The 13091-nt window shown below is 53.5% G+C and overlaps 6 protein-coding genes across 6 annotated transcripts; 2 read left to right on the plus strand and 4 right to left on the minus strand.

The window, feature by feature from the left end:
• Nucleotides 1–1108: 1108 nt before the first annotated feature.
• ASPZODRAFT_149872 (hypothetical protein) lies at nt 1109–2389 on the plus strand (the record flags this gene model as incomplete). The annotated part of the gene is made up of 1 exon (XM_022725538.1): nt 1109–2389. One exon carries the CDS (start codon nt 1109–1111, stop codon nt 2387–2389), a length of 1281 nt encoding a protein of 426 aa, XP_022583404.1.
• A 267-nt stretch (nt 2390–2656) lies between these two features.
• On the plus strand, nt 2657–4339 carry ASPZODRAFT_60730 (hypothetical protein; the record flags this gene model as incomplete). The annotated part of the gene is made up of 2 exons (XM_022728943.1): nt 2657–3440; nt 3516–4339. The coding sequence occupies 2 exons, from the start codon at nt 2657–2659 to the stop codon at nt 4337–4339; spliced, it is 1608 nt and encodes a 535-aa protein (XP_022583405.1).
• A 66-nt stretch (nt 4340–4405) lies between these two features.
• Nucleotides 4406–6156, minus strand: ASPZODRAFT_139850 (hypothetical protein; the record flags this gene model as incomplete). Its single annotated transcript, XM_022724605.1, has 4 exons — nt 4406–5641; nt 5706–5760; nt 5827–5948; nt 6019–6156. 4 exons carry the CDS (start codon nt 6154–6156, stop codon nt 4406–4408), a joined length of 1551 nt encoding a protein of 516 aa, XP_022583406.1.
• Nucleotides 6157–6377: 221 nt separating this feature from the next.
• On the minus strand, nt 6378–8107 carry ASPZODRAFT_129226 (hypothetical protein). The gene is made up of 3 exons (XM_022722217.1): nt 7683–8107; nt 6938–7614; nt 6378–6872 (listed from the first exon to the last, which is right to left on the minus strand). The coding sequence occupies exons 1-3, from the start codon at nt 7828–7830 to the stop codon at nt 6576–6578; spliced, it is 1122 nt and encodes a 373-aa protein (XP_022583407.1). The 5' UTR covers nt 7831–8107; the 3' UTR covers nt 6378–6575.
• A 194-nt stretch (nt 8108–8301) lies between these two features.
• ASPZODRAFT_90893 (hypothetical protein) lies at nt 8302–10237 on the minus strand (the record flags this gene model as incomplete). Its single annotated transcript, XM_022730411.1, has 2 exons — nt 10038–10237; nt 8302–9972 (listed from the first exon to the last, which is right to left on the minus strand). The coding sequence occupies exons 1-2, from the start codon at nt 10164–10166 to the stop codon at nt 8302–8304; spliced, it is 1800 nt and encodes a 599-aa protein (XP_022583408.1). The 5' UTR covers nt 10167–10237.
• A 66-nt stretch (nt 10238–10303) lies between these two features.
• On the minus strand, nt 10304–12805 carry ASPZODRAFT_157407 (hypothetical protein; the record flags this gene model as incomplete). Its single annotated transcript, XM_022726311.1, has 6 exons — nt 10304–11070; nt 11137–11219; nt 11290–12147; nt 12216–12482; nt 12552–12665; nt 12742–12805. 6 exons carry the CDS (start codon nt 12803–12805, stop codon nt 10492–10494), a joined length of 1965 nt encoding a protein of 654 aa, XP_022583409.1. The 3' UTR covers nt 10304–10491.
• Between the last annotated feature and the right edge of the window lie 286 nt (nt 12806–13091).

A 13091-nucleotide genomic window follows, 5' to 3' on the forward strand; every position in this document is an offset into this window, starting at 1 on the left:
CGCCGCTCTTTCCAGATCGGGAGCTCCGGGATCGGCCTGATAACAGAATTCATGACAATCAGATTATAGGCAAATGCCTACAGCGAATGGAGTATGGAATACGGAGTAACTAATAGGGAATTACATGGTTATGCAATTATGATGGAATTATTATAGAGTTATACTACTAATATCCAAAATCTTCCAGTATGTTATGTACTATCAATTGCTCATATATAAGGGCTGTGGTTATATCCTGACGAAAAGAGTATCGAATCGTGTGAGCAGAGGACAATACTGGACTGGCAGTCTTGCTAGTTGCTAGGTACCTACCTAGTACCTACCAAAGTAGTAGTATTACTATGTATTACTCTCGGGAAGACATGATTGAGTCGTTAAGCCAGACTAACGTGAGGAACGACTCGCTGGTGACTGCCGGGTTGTACGGAGTAGCGGGAGCGGCGTGCTTCCTCCGAGTCGGACTCCGTAGGGGGCTTGGCTTTCAATTGTCCGGCAATTGAACAATGAATTGACTTTCAAGGTCACGTGAGTTTATTGAGGTGCCTCGGATTGCTAACTAAGATAGGTTTAGTTGAAAGTCATTGACAATTGACAGTCAACAATAATTTCCTGACAGTTATTACTAATAGTCTAATTAGCACCTAGTCACGTGTAATTTGAGTCATGTGAAACATCATGTGACCGAAGATCACTTGGATGAGCTAAACCCTATCTAGTGAACCAATCATTTATACTCCCGTCATCAGTAAATACTACATAGTAATAATACTACATATTTAGGCATAAAATAAGTAGTAACTAGTACTAGGATATAGTTATCTAGCATTGCTTTGAATCTATTATTTTGTCTAAGCTGTTTAATTCAAAGTAGTACATTTCTCCATTTTTCCTATAAATTCAGAAACTTTTTTCGCTTTCGGTTCGTAGTGATGCGGATATGCGGGAAGGCGGATCGGAATTTGGCTCTTTCCTCCCTCAGTCATCTTGTGGCACTTCCAATGGTCACTTCACCTCAAATACCAGACGTGCCACAAGCAAAGATGGAGCAACAACAGAGCATTCCTACTCTTCTTTCCGACACAGTTCCTTTCCTGTCGCCCTGTCCACGATGAAATTATCGATTTTCAATGACAAAGACCGTGCAGCCTGTGTCGAGTCGGCTCCAGATGGCACCCAGAACGAGCCAGGTCCTCCTCCAGACGGGGGACTCACGGCCTGGTTGCAGGTTCTTGGCTTCCACTTCATCTTCTTCAACTCCTGGGGTGTCACCAACAGCTTCGGCGTCTTTCAGCAGTACTACGCCCAAACCCTACCGCAGTCTGCCTCGGAGATCTCCTGGATCGGGAGCGTCCAGGTCTTCCTGCTCTTCTTTGTCGGTGTCCTCGCCGGGAGGGCTACTGATGCGGGATATTTCCGTCCGGTCTTGTTCCTGGGCGTCCTCTTCCAGCTGGTCGGCGTCTTCATGACCTCCCTCTGCACCACCTATTGGCAGATCTTCCTTGCCCAAGCCGTGTGCATGGGTCTTGGAAATGGATGTACCTTTTGTCCAGCGCTCTCCGTGACCTCCTCTTATTTCCTGCGCAGACGAGCCCTGGCCGTTGGACTGGGGGCCGCTGGTGCCGCGACGGGCGGCCTGATATACCCTGTGGTCGCTGACATGCTCCTCTACAAACACCCAATCGGATATGCTTGGACTCTGCGGGTTATGGGCTTCATCATGCTGGGAACTCATATCCCGGGGCTGCTGTGGATGCGGTCACGGTTGCCACCGCGCTCCACAGGGCCGATCATAGAATGGGGCGCCTTCCGTGAGTTACCCTGGGTCTTCTTCACCGCGAGCATGTTCTTCAACTTCTGGGGCTTGTATTTCGCCTTCTTTTACCTCGGCACCTTTGCTCGTGACCGCCTTGGCATGAGCGACTCGCTCAACCTCATCATGATTCTGAATGCGGTGGGCGTCCCCGGCCGTATCATTCCCACCTATATTGGCGGTCGAATCACCGGCATGCTCAACCTTTTGATACCTCTCAGTCTGGCAGCCAGTATTCTCACCTACTGCTGGGCAGCTGTCAGCAACGTGGCCGGGTTGTACACCTTCACGGTCTTGTTCGGTATTGTCGCCGCCGCTCTGCAGTCGCTCTTCCCTGCCACGGCCACCATGCTGAACCCGAACCTGGAAAAGGCAGGCACCCGGCTGGGCATGATCCTTAGCATCGTCAGTATTGCCAACCTGACTGGTCCGGCCATCGAGGGAGCGTTGGTACAGCGTGACGGAGGGCATTATCTCGATGGGCAGATGTTCGCCGCCTCCTCGATTTTCCTTGGTGCTGCCGCAGCTGTGGCGGCAAGGATCGCAAAAACAGGCTTGCGCTGGAAGGTAAAGGCATGAATAGAATGAGAAACACTGGAAGTATCGAGTCATCAATGCAAGTATATCTTTTTATGCTGGCATAAAGAAGTTATATTCACTTCTTAGTAATCATGCGTTTCATAAAGAAGCGCTGCCTAATCCGGTTAGACATAACTGCATAACTCATAATGTTTATTGGGACGGAATCTCCTTTCCAGCCAACTACAAGCAGCCATCTTGATCTCGACATTATTGCTTAGATATGGACGATGATCGATATGAGCAGCTGATAAGAACACCAAGCTAATGTCCGCGACTATACGCAAGCGCTCTCGCATAGCATGCACCTCATGCCAGCTGCGCAAACGCAAATGCTCCGGGGAGCAGCCATGCAGTAACTGCGCGCAGTCCGGATCAGGCTGCTATTATGACTTTCAGTCACGCAAGAAGAAAGACGTCAAAGCGAACGGGAAACCCGGTCTTGCCATCAACCCACCGCCTAAGCGGACGAATCTTCAGGATGATCAGGGTGTCGACCGGATCTCCTCGGTCGAGGCCAACTCCGGGGCGGCTTTTGTGCGCAAACTTGGCCTCACCATCGATCCGACGCATGCTCCAAGGCTGCATATGTTTGCATGGAATGTCGGGCCGAGAGGATCGCCGGGTAGTACGTGTCTCGGGGCTGATGCGACGGTAGTGGACATCATCTCGCAGGCAGAAATGGTTGCGTTATCGACGGTGTACTTTGACCGAGTCGATCCGTGCTACAGCTTCATCGATCGAGAGACGCTCCTCCACCATGTCGACAAACGGTGGCTGTCGACATCGAATGCGCCAGACGCATACGATGCCGTCCTGTGTGGCGTGGCGGCGTTTGGCTTCCTCTTCTCCCGGCGATCAGCGCCTGCGGCCGAACATCAGCTGCTCGAGGCAGCGCGCCTCATCCTCGAGCAGCATCTTTCGGACGAGACGCCCTCCGTGGCCGTCGTGACCGGGTGGGTGCTACGCGCCGCCTACCTGCGCATGACGGCTACGCCGCACATTGCATGGATGGCCAGCTGCTCACTCATGCATCTTGTCGAGGCCGCCGGTCTGCACGTGGAACTTCACGCACGCCCGTCAACATCATCTTCCTCACCCCCTACCACTCAGACCCCAGATACAGTGCTGATGCAACAATCCCTCGGCCCGAACACAAACACGGACCCTGAGATCCGGCGCCGCCTCTTCGGCATGGCCCGCCATCTCAACACCTGGATCTCCTTTGACTTGGGCCGCTCCCGCGTCGTCCTGCAGGGGTCCACGACGCTGCCGCCCACCCCGCGCACAGGCGACTACACAACAGAACTCTTCCACTTACTGCCCGCGTCCGAGAGCCTGGACCCAACCAACACCACCACCGCGGACGGATCAGGCCTCGAAGCCTCCCTCGCAGACGTGCTGGACGTCGTCCATGCCGTGGCGCCCCTCATCCTCGCCCAGTGCAACCTCGTGCTCTGCATCTACCGCCGCCTGCGCGTCGCCACACCCACCATCTCCCCGGGGCTACTGGATCGCATCCTCACGCTGGCGGGGAAAAGTCTCGCCGCCGCGCGCGAGATGGCCGCCGTCTCGAACCCCTGGCACCAGATCGCCAACGTCCCCTTCCAGATCGTGTGCACCTGTCTTGCGATCGATAGTCGCGCCTCGCTCGCCCTCCTTGGCGAAGCGATGCGTGCCCTCCACGCCGTCCGTGACGCGTACGATACCCCCGTCACCCGCGAAGCGTACAGCACCGCCTACCTGCTTGTCCGACTGCACCGGCACCGTCGCGAAGAAGATACCCGTGTCCTGGCCTCGGTGCTGGAAAATGACCCGCCGACCGGGCTGGGTGTTGGTATTCCTGCCTCGGATCCTGAAACTCACGGCCTGTCCGACGCTCTTTGGGGGGAGGAGTGGCTCGATCTGCAGAATTTTGATTTGGACGAGTTTTTGAATTTCAGCATGTAATTGCCTAGACGAAAGCCTAATTGTCTATATAATTCATTTCTTAGGTCTATGTACCTAGGTAGGTAGTTACTGCGTCTTTCTCTTCACACTAAAAGCTAGTCTCGACACCACCCACGCCACCCCAAGCAAGATAACCAGCACAGTCCCCAACTCGATCGAGACGGAGGTCAGCCCCGTCGCATCTAATTGTAAAACCGGCACAGGAATCTCCGAAACAAGCGATTGCCCGCTCGACCCCCCCGGAGCGAGATGGTAGAAGGTCGTGCGTGGAGCGAACAGGCCGTCCCAGCCGAGATCCACGCGGTCGAACGGGTTCACGCCCATGGGTGTCTCTTCCTGGCTCGTGCAGGCCCAGAATACCACGGGCCAGGGCATAGACGCCGGGCGGTACCCTGATTCAGAGGGGGGGAGGTACCGCAAGTGAAGGGGGATGGTCATATTCATCATCTCGTCTGCACTTTCAATGGATGATCCTGTGTCGTTTCTATCTTCTTCTTCTTCTTCTTCTTCTTCTTCTTCTTCAGGAGAGGAACTGTCGATTTCTAATAGCCATGTCGACCCCCACGACGGGACAGACCAATCTGGAGCCTCGAGATCTGTCTCGCCCGAGACCGCATGGAGAGCGCGCAGGCGGTGCGAGCGGAGGAAGAGCGGGTCCGCGCTCGACAGCTGGTACTTGTCCGCAAAAACAGTGGAGGGCAGCGTAAGGTATGTGTGCAGGGCGCAGGTGGCTTCCGGCGCGGCAAGGGCCGGGCGTTGAAGTGACCTGCGGGGGAGGGAGATGGTCATCGTGGGATGTAGCCCTGTCGGGGCCGTAAACGAGACGGAGTAGCTTGTTTCGAGGGCGTGGTGGCGCGATGGGAAGGAAAAGAGCGTGGGTTCTATCCATCTTGCTTTTAGCCATCTCTCTCTTTTTCCCAATGTAGAAATCATACTCAGCTTATCGTCTTGTCCAAGCACTGCTAGAAACCCCCCAACCTTGACCTCCTCCGGCTCGTTCGAGCTCTCAACTCCCAACAACCCTATCTCGACATTTCGTCCCTCCCCGCCGAGCGTTTCCGTCCATCCACCCTCCGGCGGCGACCAGTGTCCGGTTATTGTCAGGGTGTGCAAAATGCTATCGTAGTCGACATCGACGGAGTCGGCAGAGAGGAGGCTGTGGGAGCGTGTCCGGCATTCATCACCAGAGCTTTCCCCACAGATTTTCCGCTGGATATAGTCCACAAAGTGATCGAGGGAGGGTAGAAGAGAGTAGAACTGAGAGAAGCGCTGTGAGGAGAGAATAGGCGGTTGGATTGAGGACTGCAACGCCGCAAACACCAATTCAGCAACACACTCGAACAAGAAAAATAGATTCAGGTCTTACCTCCTCTGAGCACTCGACTCCAAACGCATCATTAAGTAATGGACATGTCTCTGCCCTAAACAATTAGCAAGATAATTCCCCCCCGTTCCCTTCTCTTTTGGAACCCTCTTTCTCAACGCACCCCTCTACCGGTGTAAACAGCACATGCAAACCCGCCGACACTCGACTTGCAAAGGGGGTTAACGTGTCGTGAGCCCGCTCCGTCGTCCATCGGATATGGAGGTCGTGGAATTTTTCAAGATCCTAGATTTTTTTTTTCAAATGAGTATAGTTCCTAGAAAGAAAAAAGAAACTGGGTGCTTTCATCCTGTACTTCATCGCTGGGGAAGGTGACGCGTTCCTCGCGTGCAGCATCGAGGTTCCGGACGGAGAGGGACGAGGAGGTGAGCGTCGTCTGGTCAAGGGTGAAGGGCGCTCCGGGGCGAAGAATGAATGTGTATCGTGTCTTCATAGTAGCATGTCACAGCTAAATCGTTGATAGGTGTAGTGGGTTAGATGGGATTAACTGCCTGGTAAGCTGAGATGCTACTTGTGGTTATTGCCGGAGGTTACCTCATAGTGCGGAGTCGAGCAAGAGCTTGATGGGGATGGATAAGGGTTTCCACCAGCTTTTCAGAAGTGATTAAGATATTTTTAAGAACGATTTTCAATTGTAAAAATTGATTGATTGACCTTAATGTATACTTTGTAGTAGTTATACTGCGTAGTTACTAGATCTATTTACATGGAAAATAAAAAAGCCAAGCACGGTTTGATGGTCCCAACAACGCCTTGAAATGCAACGCAAATGAGTACTTTCATAAGATTGTGAGTCGTGATGGTTGAGTGGATATCTTTTTGAGTATGGGGTCGTGAAGGTGAAGGCCTAGTTCAAGGAAGAACATCCTTGAGGATGTCCTTCTGCGCCGCCGTCAGGGTCGTCGGGAACTTCACGTTGACCCTTACGAGCAGGTCTCCCCGTTCGTTCGGTTTCTTCGAGATAGTCATTCCCTGGCCTGGGTATCGTTCCTCGTAGCCCGGCTGCGTGGGACCAGGCTTGGAAATGCGGATCGATTTGCCGTCAATGGTCTTGACGATACGTTCCCAGCCCGTGAGGGCTTCCTTAAGAGTGAGATCGACGGTTGTGATGAGATTATCGCCCTGGCGTTTCAGGAATGGATGTGGTTTCTAAGGCATAGTTAGTATTTGCAAGGTGAATATTAGGAATAGGAATAGGAATAGGAATAACATACCTCGGTGACAATCAGATGCACATCTTGCCTCCCCCCTTCCTCCTGATCCCCGACCCCCCGGTATTTGATCTTCGAGCCCGCCCGCAGCCCGGGCTTGATGGTAGCCTCGAGCGTCACTTCCTGTACGGTCTGCTTTCCAGACGCGTCAAAGGTCTTGCTCCTGGTGGTAACTTTCTTGGTCGTGCCGCGGAACAGCTCGTCGAGAGTGAGCAACAACTCCTTTTCCACGATGGTAGGTTCCGGGGTGGGTGCCCGGCGGCGATGGGCCTGTGGAAATCCTCCAGGAGGTCCTCCTCGACTCGGTCGGCCTCCACCCAACCCCCCGCCCATCATGGAGGCGAAGAGATCGTCGTCGTCTAGACCAACGCCGCCGCCGCTCGCTTTGGCGAAGTTGCGGAAGATATCGTCCGCACTGCTGAAGCTGAACCCCCTCGTGGTGCCTCCGCCGGGCCCGCCCGTTGAGAAGTGGAAGGTCCGCGTGCCTCCTCCGCTAGGCATCCCTCCAAACGAGAATCCGCCGGGCATACCACCGTCGAAGGGGGATGCACCGGGACCAGCACCGCCAGGTCCACCGGGTGTGGGTGCTGGACCGCCGCGAAGAAGGTATTCGAGACCGAATTGGTCGTAGACTTTGCGTTTCTCGGGGTCGGAAAGGACTTCGTAGGCTTGCGAGACATCTAGTCATGACGGTTAGTAACTAGTAGCAGAGGAATCCCCAGGAACCCCTAGAAAATACGCTTCTTACCTTTAAACTTCTCAGCAGCAGCCGGGTCGTCCTTGTTCTTGTCCGGATGGTACTTGAGTGCGGCTTTCCGGTACGCCTTCTTGATGTCCTCCTGTGAAGCATCTGGCTTGATGCTCAGCGAGTCGTACAATTTGGTTTCAGCAACCATACTGTCCGTTCAAATGGTATTATTAATAATCGGTTTTCAATAAGTGTGTACAACTTGGATCGGTGGTAATGGGTCAATTGATATAAGCGGTGATGAGACGCGGGGAAGTTGACGTTCTCGAATGACGTAGAAAGTTCGACAGGCACGATACCTGCAGGATAGAACAAAAGGGGACAACAATGCAGTTTTAAGTGTTTGAAAGCTCTCCAGGTCAAAGAAGAGAGATTTAGAGACCAGATACTCTCCATCTCCTCTGCTTGACTCTTCTCTGTTCCCTAATCTAATGCGACCGTCTGCAATGTTACTCTTGACTATCAGTGACGCCATACATTCACTGCTGCTATAGAAGCTTCTCGAAGGTTCTACGTTATATTCACCATAACTAGGTATGTAGTACGGCGTACTAGGTATACTCCGGAAGTCGATCGATGGAAAGGACTGTCTATTAATATTTATATATGATTATATGTACTATTCCACCAAGATATAATCCTTGACGGCAGAGCCATTCACCACTGCCGCAATCTGCTCCTCCGTACACGTCGCCAGCAACGAGCGCACATAGCACGTCGGCTCCGGCGAGTCCGGCACCTCGTTCTTGATGTGCCAGGTGTTCGACGGGCCGTGGGTGACGTACGACTCGTCCGTGGCTGTATTCGTTCTCCCCGTCGCCAAGTCGCGGTTGAACAGCGCGCGGTGGAAGATCTCGTACGCCGTCTGCGGCTGGTAGGCCGGGACCTCGTGGCCGGCCTCGTAGACACGGACGAAGGAGAAGTTGCCCGCCTGGCGGACTTGCCCGCCGATGTACGACGCATTGGTCTTCAGATCTGTGTACCCTGCCGACTGGAAAGTTGCAGCCTGAGAGTAGTTCACGGCCAAGCTCGCCTCCTCCCCGCCGACCCAGTTGCATGCGTAGTCGCGATCCCCGTACACGAGGGCAACCTTGATCCCCGAGTCTAAGAGGTATGCCAGATCGTCAAGGTACCCGTGCACATCGGAACGCGGGTAATCTCCCACAGAAGTGAACCCGTTGTACACTGCGTCCGACGACTCGGTGAAGTTGACGGGCACGCCCAGGGCGTTCTGCACCCAGTCGGCGTTCAAAAACCCCGTAAAGTACGGCGGGGGGAACGGATCCTGCTCCACGTGCGCGATATCGTAGTATCCCCTACCTGCGAACTCGACGTAGGGCCCCTCGACGGCATTGCTGCAGAAGTTCTCTGCGTCGCGGCAGACGGCGTTGACCGTCTCGTTGGCGCCGGTCATGAGCGGATCGCCCACGGCAGCCAGAGCGTGGCAGTCGTCGATGCGGTCCCTGCATCCGCCCGGGCGGCGGAACGCATCCATCGCCGTCTCGTACACGGTGCGGTTGATCGCCTCGATCCCGTACGTGTTGTTGTACGCGAAGGCAGGGTACGAGGCCACCTGCGTGCGCAGATCGACACACCCGTTAATAATCCCCAGCGTATCGATGTGGATGGAATGTCCGTCGGTCAGGCTGCCGTCTGCGATCCGCTCGTTCTGTTCCTGGAAATATGCCGTGAACGAAGGGCCGTAGCGGCCCCCATACGACTCCGTCCAGATACTCACCCGCTCGTCGGCCGGCTTGTACTCGGGGAACTCCGTGAGCCAGATCTGTGCAAAATGCCACAGGGCCTTGGCGGCGTTCTGCGTGCTGTTGACCGTCGCGCTGGCGTTCTGGCTGCTCACCGTGCCGACGTAGAACGTGTTATTCTGCACCGGTATCTCGTCGGCATCCTTCCACGGCGTGTCCGCCACATCCCATTTCCCCGTCAGCTGGTCATAGGTCGCATTCGTCAGCTCGTCGTAGCTGAATCCCACCTGGTTCGGCTGGTCGATGTACAGCATATTCACATAATTGTTCCACGACCAGGGGTTCAGCTCCGTCCCGTTCGAGTCGGCAGTCACCATACACGGCCCGTTCTCCTGCAGCAGGCCGATCATCGACGACGAGCCAGGCCCCCCATTCATCCAGATCGCCAACGGGGCATGCCGCGGGTCATTGCGCGACTCGAAGAACCAGAAGAAGGTGTTGGTCGAGTACTGCTCGGTCGAGGAAGGGGGGAAATGAACGTACCCGGCGTACGACTTGACGCCGGGGGTCGTTTCGCAGAGGCCTGGCTATACCCAAAGTTAAGTGTGTATCAAAAGAGAAAACAGGACAAAACAATAATAAAAATCAATACCTCTTTGTACGATATCGAAACTCCCTCCTCATGCCGGGATTCCACCACCCGCACGTCCTGCGGAGACGGCGGAAACTGGGCGATGACCCCAGCAGCCAGAAGAGGCAGAGCCAACAGAGCCAGCGCCATTGACAAACCTACCTGTTGGGAAGGGAGAAATACTAGGGATTCTACGAGTGTTGGAGGTGGCAAGGCCGGGGACCTTGTAAATAAATAAATAACTAGTCGCCTCCCTAAGTATGTTGGAGATGAGTCAGCGGGTTTAGCGGATTACGCCTATAAAAGTGATTCCGACTGCAGAATGTAGATCGATCGAAATGCACGAGACATTGTTGATCCCCATTGATTAATAGGCATTCGAGAAAGTATCCTAATACAGGTATGTCTCCCTGCTGTGATAAGAGCCACCAGTTGAGCCACCAGTCCAGCTGGTGAGGTACTGATGTAGTAACTACTAACTCATATGTACATGAAATAAATATCGTTGCCGGATCTGCGCCACGTCGTAGACAATATACTCATTGTACTGCAGCACAGCTCCCCCGTTGCCCGAGACATCGCCCGGCGTGACCGTCACATCCGGTATGCTCACTCCACGCAGATTCTCATGGACGCAGCCGGCATCTTTCCAGCTAAGGGGTGCGATTCGGCCCTTGCCCAATGTGGCGATCTTCTTGTTCGCCTTTGCGACGTCGCCGGCCTTATAGTCAGCGTTCACTAGCTCAAGCATCGGGTCTCCTAGCTCCACATCGCAGAGCATCAGTAGGCCCATGTTGGCGCTGAGGACTGCGCAGCAGTAGTTGGCGGACTTGCTCGACATGTCCGCAAAGTACACTCCTTTGCCGAACATGTATCCGTTGACAGGGGCTTCCGGGGGGGCGATCCGCAGGCCCTGGGAGAGAATGCCGCCAAAGTTTGTGCTGCGCGAGCCATGCCACAGCAGCCGGCGGTTACTCTGCTTGATAGACGCGTAGGGCGACTGCTCGAACCGCTCAGTCTCGCCGTTGCGTTCGATTCGGAAGATATCAATGACCTGTTTCGTTTTTTTTCCACCTCAGCACAGAAGATACCGAATTGTAGATGACGCGGTGTAGCTTACACTGTAACGCATGTGATGGGTGGTTCCCCGGGAGTTGTTCAGATAATTCTCCAGCTCAATGAACTCGGTAGAATTGCGAGCCACTTTCAGTTTTTTGTCAGTAAATAGTACGCTTGAAAAGAAAGAGAGAGAGAAAAGCTGTCAGATACGTACGTGGCGTCATTTCAGTCATGTTAAGACTCCGGAACTGAAGATCGAGTTCGTTGACGTCGTGGGCGCTCTTGCAATCCTTCATAATCTCATTGGCAACCTCCATATCAGTCAGGGCTTCGAGTAGCTCGATCTCCTTCTTGATCATGAGCTCGTTGTTCAGCACAGGCGGGCGGTTGCGGCCGAAGACGTGTGGGATCGTAGTGAGATAGCTGTTGCTGAGGTCCTCCGTCGCACGGACAAAGCTTGTGTTGTATTTTGAAGCTGCTAGTGCTGGCTGCGCGACCAGCTCGGACAGATCCTTCAGCACCTGGAACCCGGCACGCAGCGTCCGCTTGCTCAGCTTGCCGAGGGGCAGCTTCTGGGCGTCGTATGACATGGAAGCCATTGTGTTGAGGAAGTGCTGCTGGTTGAAGATGAAGGTCATGAGGTTCTGGATCTGTGTGGGGAGCGTCGACTCGATCGGTTTCTCCTCCTCCTTGACCTCTGACTTCTTCGGCTTCTTAGTACCCTCTTCCTGGTCGTCATCGCCATCGTCATCCTCCTCGTAGTTCTTCTCAATAAACGTATACTTCCCCTTTTTTGGTGGATCCAGCCTGTTCTCCCACTTCAAGCCGGACTTGTCTTTGAACTTCTTCTGGAACTCGACCTGCGCCGTAGCCAGCAAGCCATCTCCCAACACGGCGTTCTGGCCCTTCTCGCCGACACGGCCCCAATGGGTCCAGACGTGGAATTCGGAAAGGGTTCTTTTCTTCAGGATTTGAATCCGGTAGTATTTATTGTTGTTGCTCCCGGCATTGGTCTGGTTGAGTGTGGCGTCCCAGATGAAGCCGGTGTCGTCAATATAAACATCATGAGTTGCTGGAAAGTTGGTCAGATATATGAGCACTTAGAAAGAGCTCTGTAGAAAAGAAAAAAAAAAGCCTTACTTCGCAGCCAACACGCCTCGTCAACCGGAACATTCAACGACTTCGAGCTCACCAGCTGGGCATCCTTGACTTTCTTATGCGACCCATCTTCGGCGATATCCAGCGCCTCCTCCAGCGTGCGTTTCTTCGGCTTCTCCGTCTCTTTATCAGCCTTCTTCTCTTCGAACAGATAGCCTTTCTCTCCTAGAGGCTTTTTGGCCTCGTCTGACTCTACCAGCCAGTCCAGCGAGACGATATGGCAAGTGTAGACTTTCAGCGCTTGTTTGTCTAAATCGTCAACATGATTGCTCGCTTATCCACCTGCTCACCAGAAGGGAAAAAGAAGACAAACTATACACTTGGACCCCTTCTTATCCACCTCTTTCTGCGTCGTCACAAGATGCGTACACTCCTCCGTCACCGTCGAACTGAAGGTAGCCCCGTGGCTCTCCACGATGGTCTTCAGGTCGGCTAAGCAGTTAGTAAATAATTGAAGGGAATATATATATATATATAAAAAAACCGGAAAAAAAGAGAATAAACTTACCTTGTTTATATCCCGGAAATGTCCCGCTAAGGGTGATGACGAGGTTCTTGAATGAGTTGCGCATGGTGTCGTAGATGTAACTGAACTAGCCTCAGGAGTAAACTCGATCATAGCAGAGGAAGAGAATGAAGATGATTCGAGTTAATTGAAAGACCAGAAGACAAGAACAAGAAGAATCGAGTATTTATTTATTTCCAAAAGACCCAAGACCCCCCCAAGAGCCAAGAGCTACCAGAGCTGGAACCAAGCTTCTGTTGCCTTGAGCCAGTAGGCAGCGACTAGGCAGACGCGGGCCTGAGGCATGCATCGAATACGAGGGATGCTTAATTTTACGCATACAAAAGAAGGAA

Source organism: Penicilliopsis zonata (assembly GCF_001890105.1).
Source record: "Penicilliopsis zonata CBS 506.65 unplaced genomic scaffold ASPZOscaffold_3, whole genome shotgun sequence".
NCBI lineage: Eukaryota > Fungi > Ascomycota > Eurotiomycetes > Eurotiales > Aspergillaceae > Penicilliopsis > Penicilliopsis zonata.

Coding starts and splice junctions, on each gene's coding strand:
- ASPZODRAFT_129226 (XM_022722217.1), bottom strand. CDS start 7,830: ATGGTTGCTGAAACCAAATTGTACGACTCGCTGAGCATCAAGCCAGAT. Junction 7,615..7,682: donor TGCTGCTGAGAAGTTTAAAG/GTAAGAAGCGTA, acceptor CGTCATGACTAG/ATGTCTCGCAAGCCTACGAA. Junction 6,873..6,937: donor TGCATCTGATTGTCACCGAG/GTATGTTATTCC, acceptor ACTATGCCTTAG/AAACCACATCCATTCCTGAA.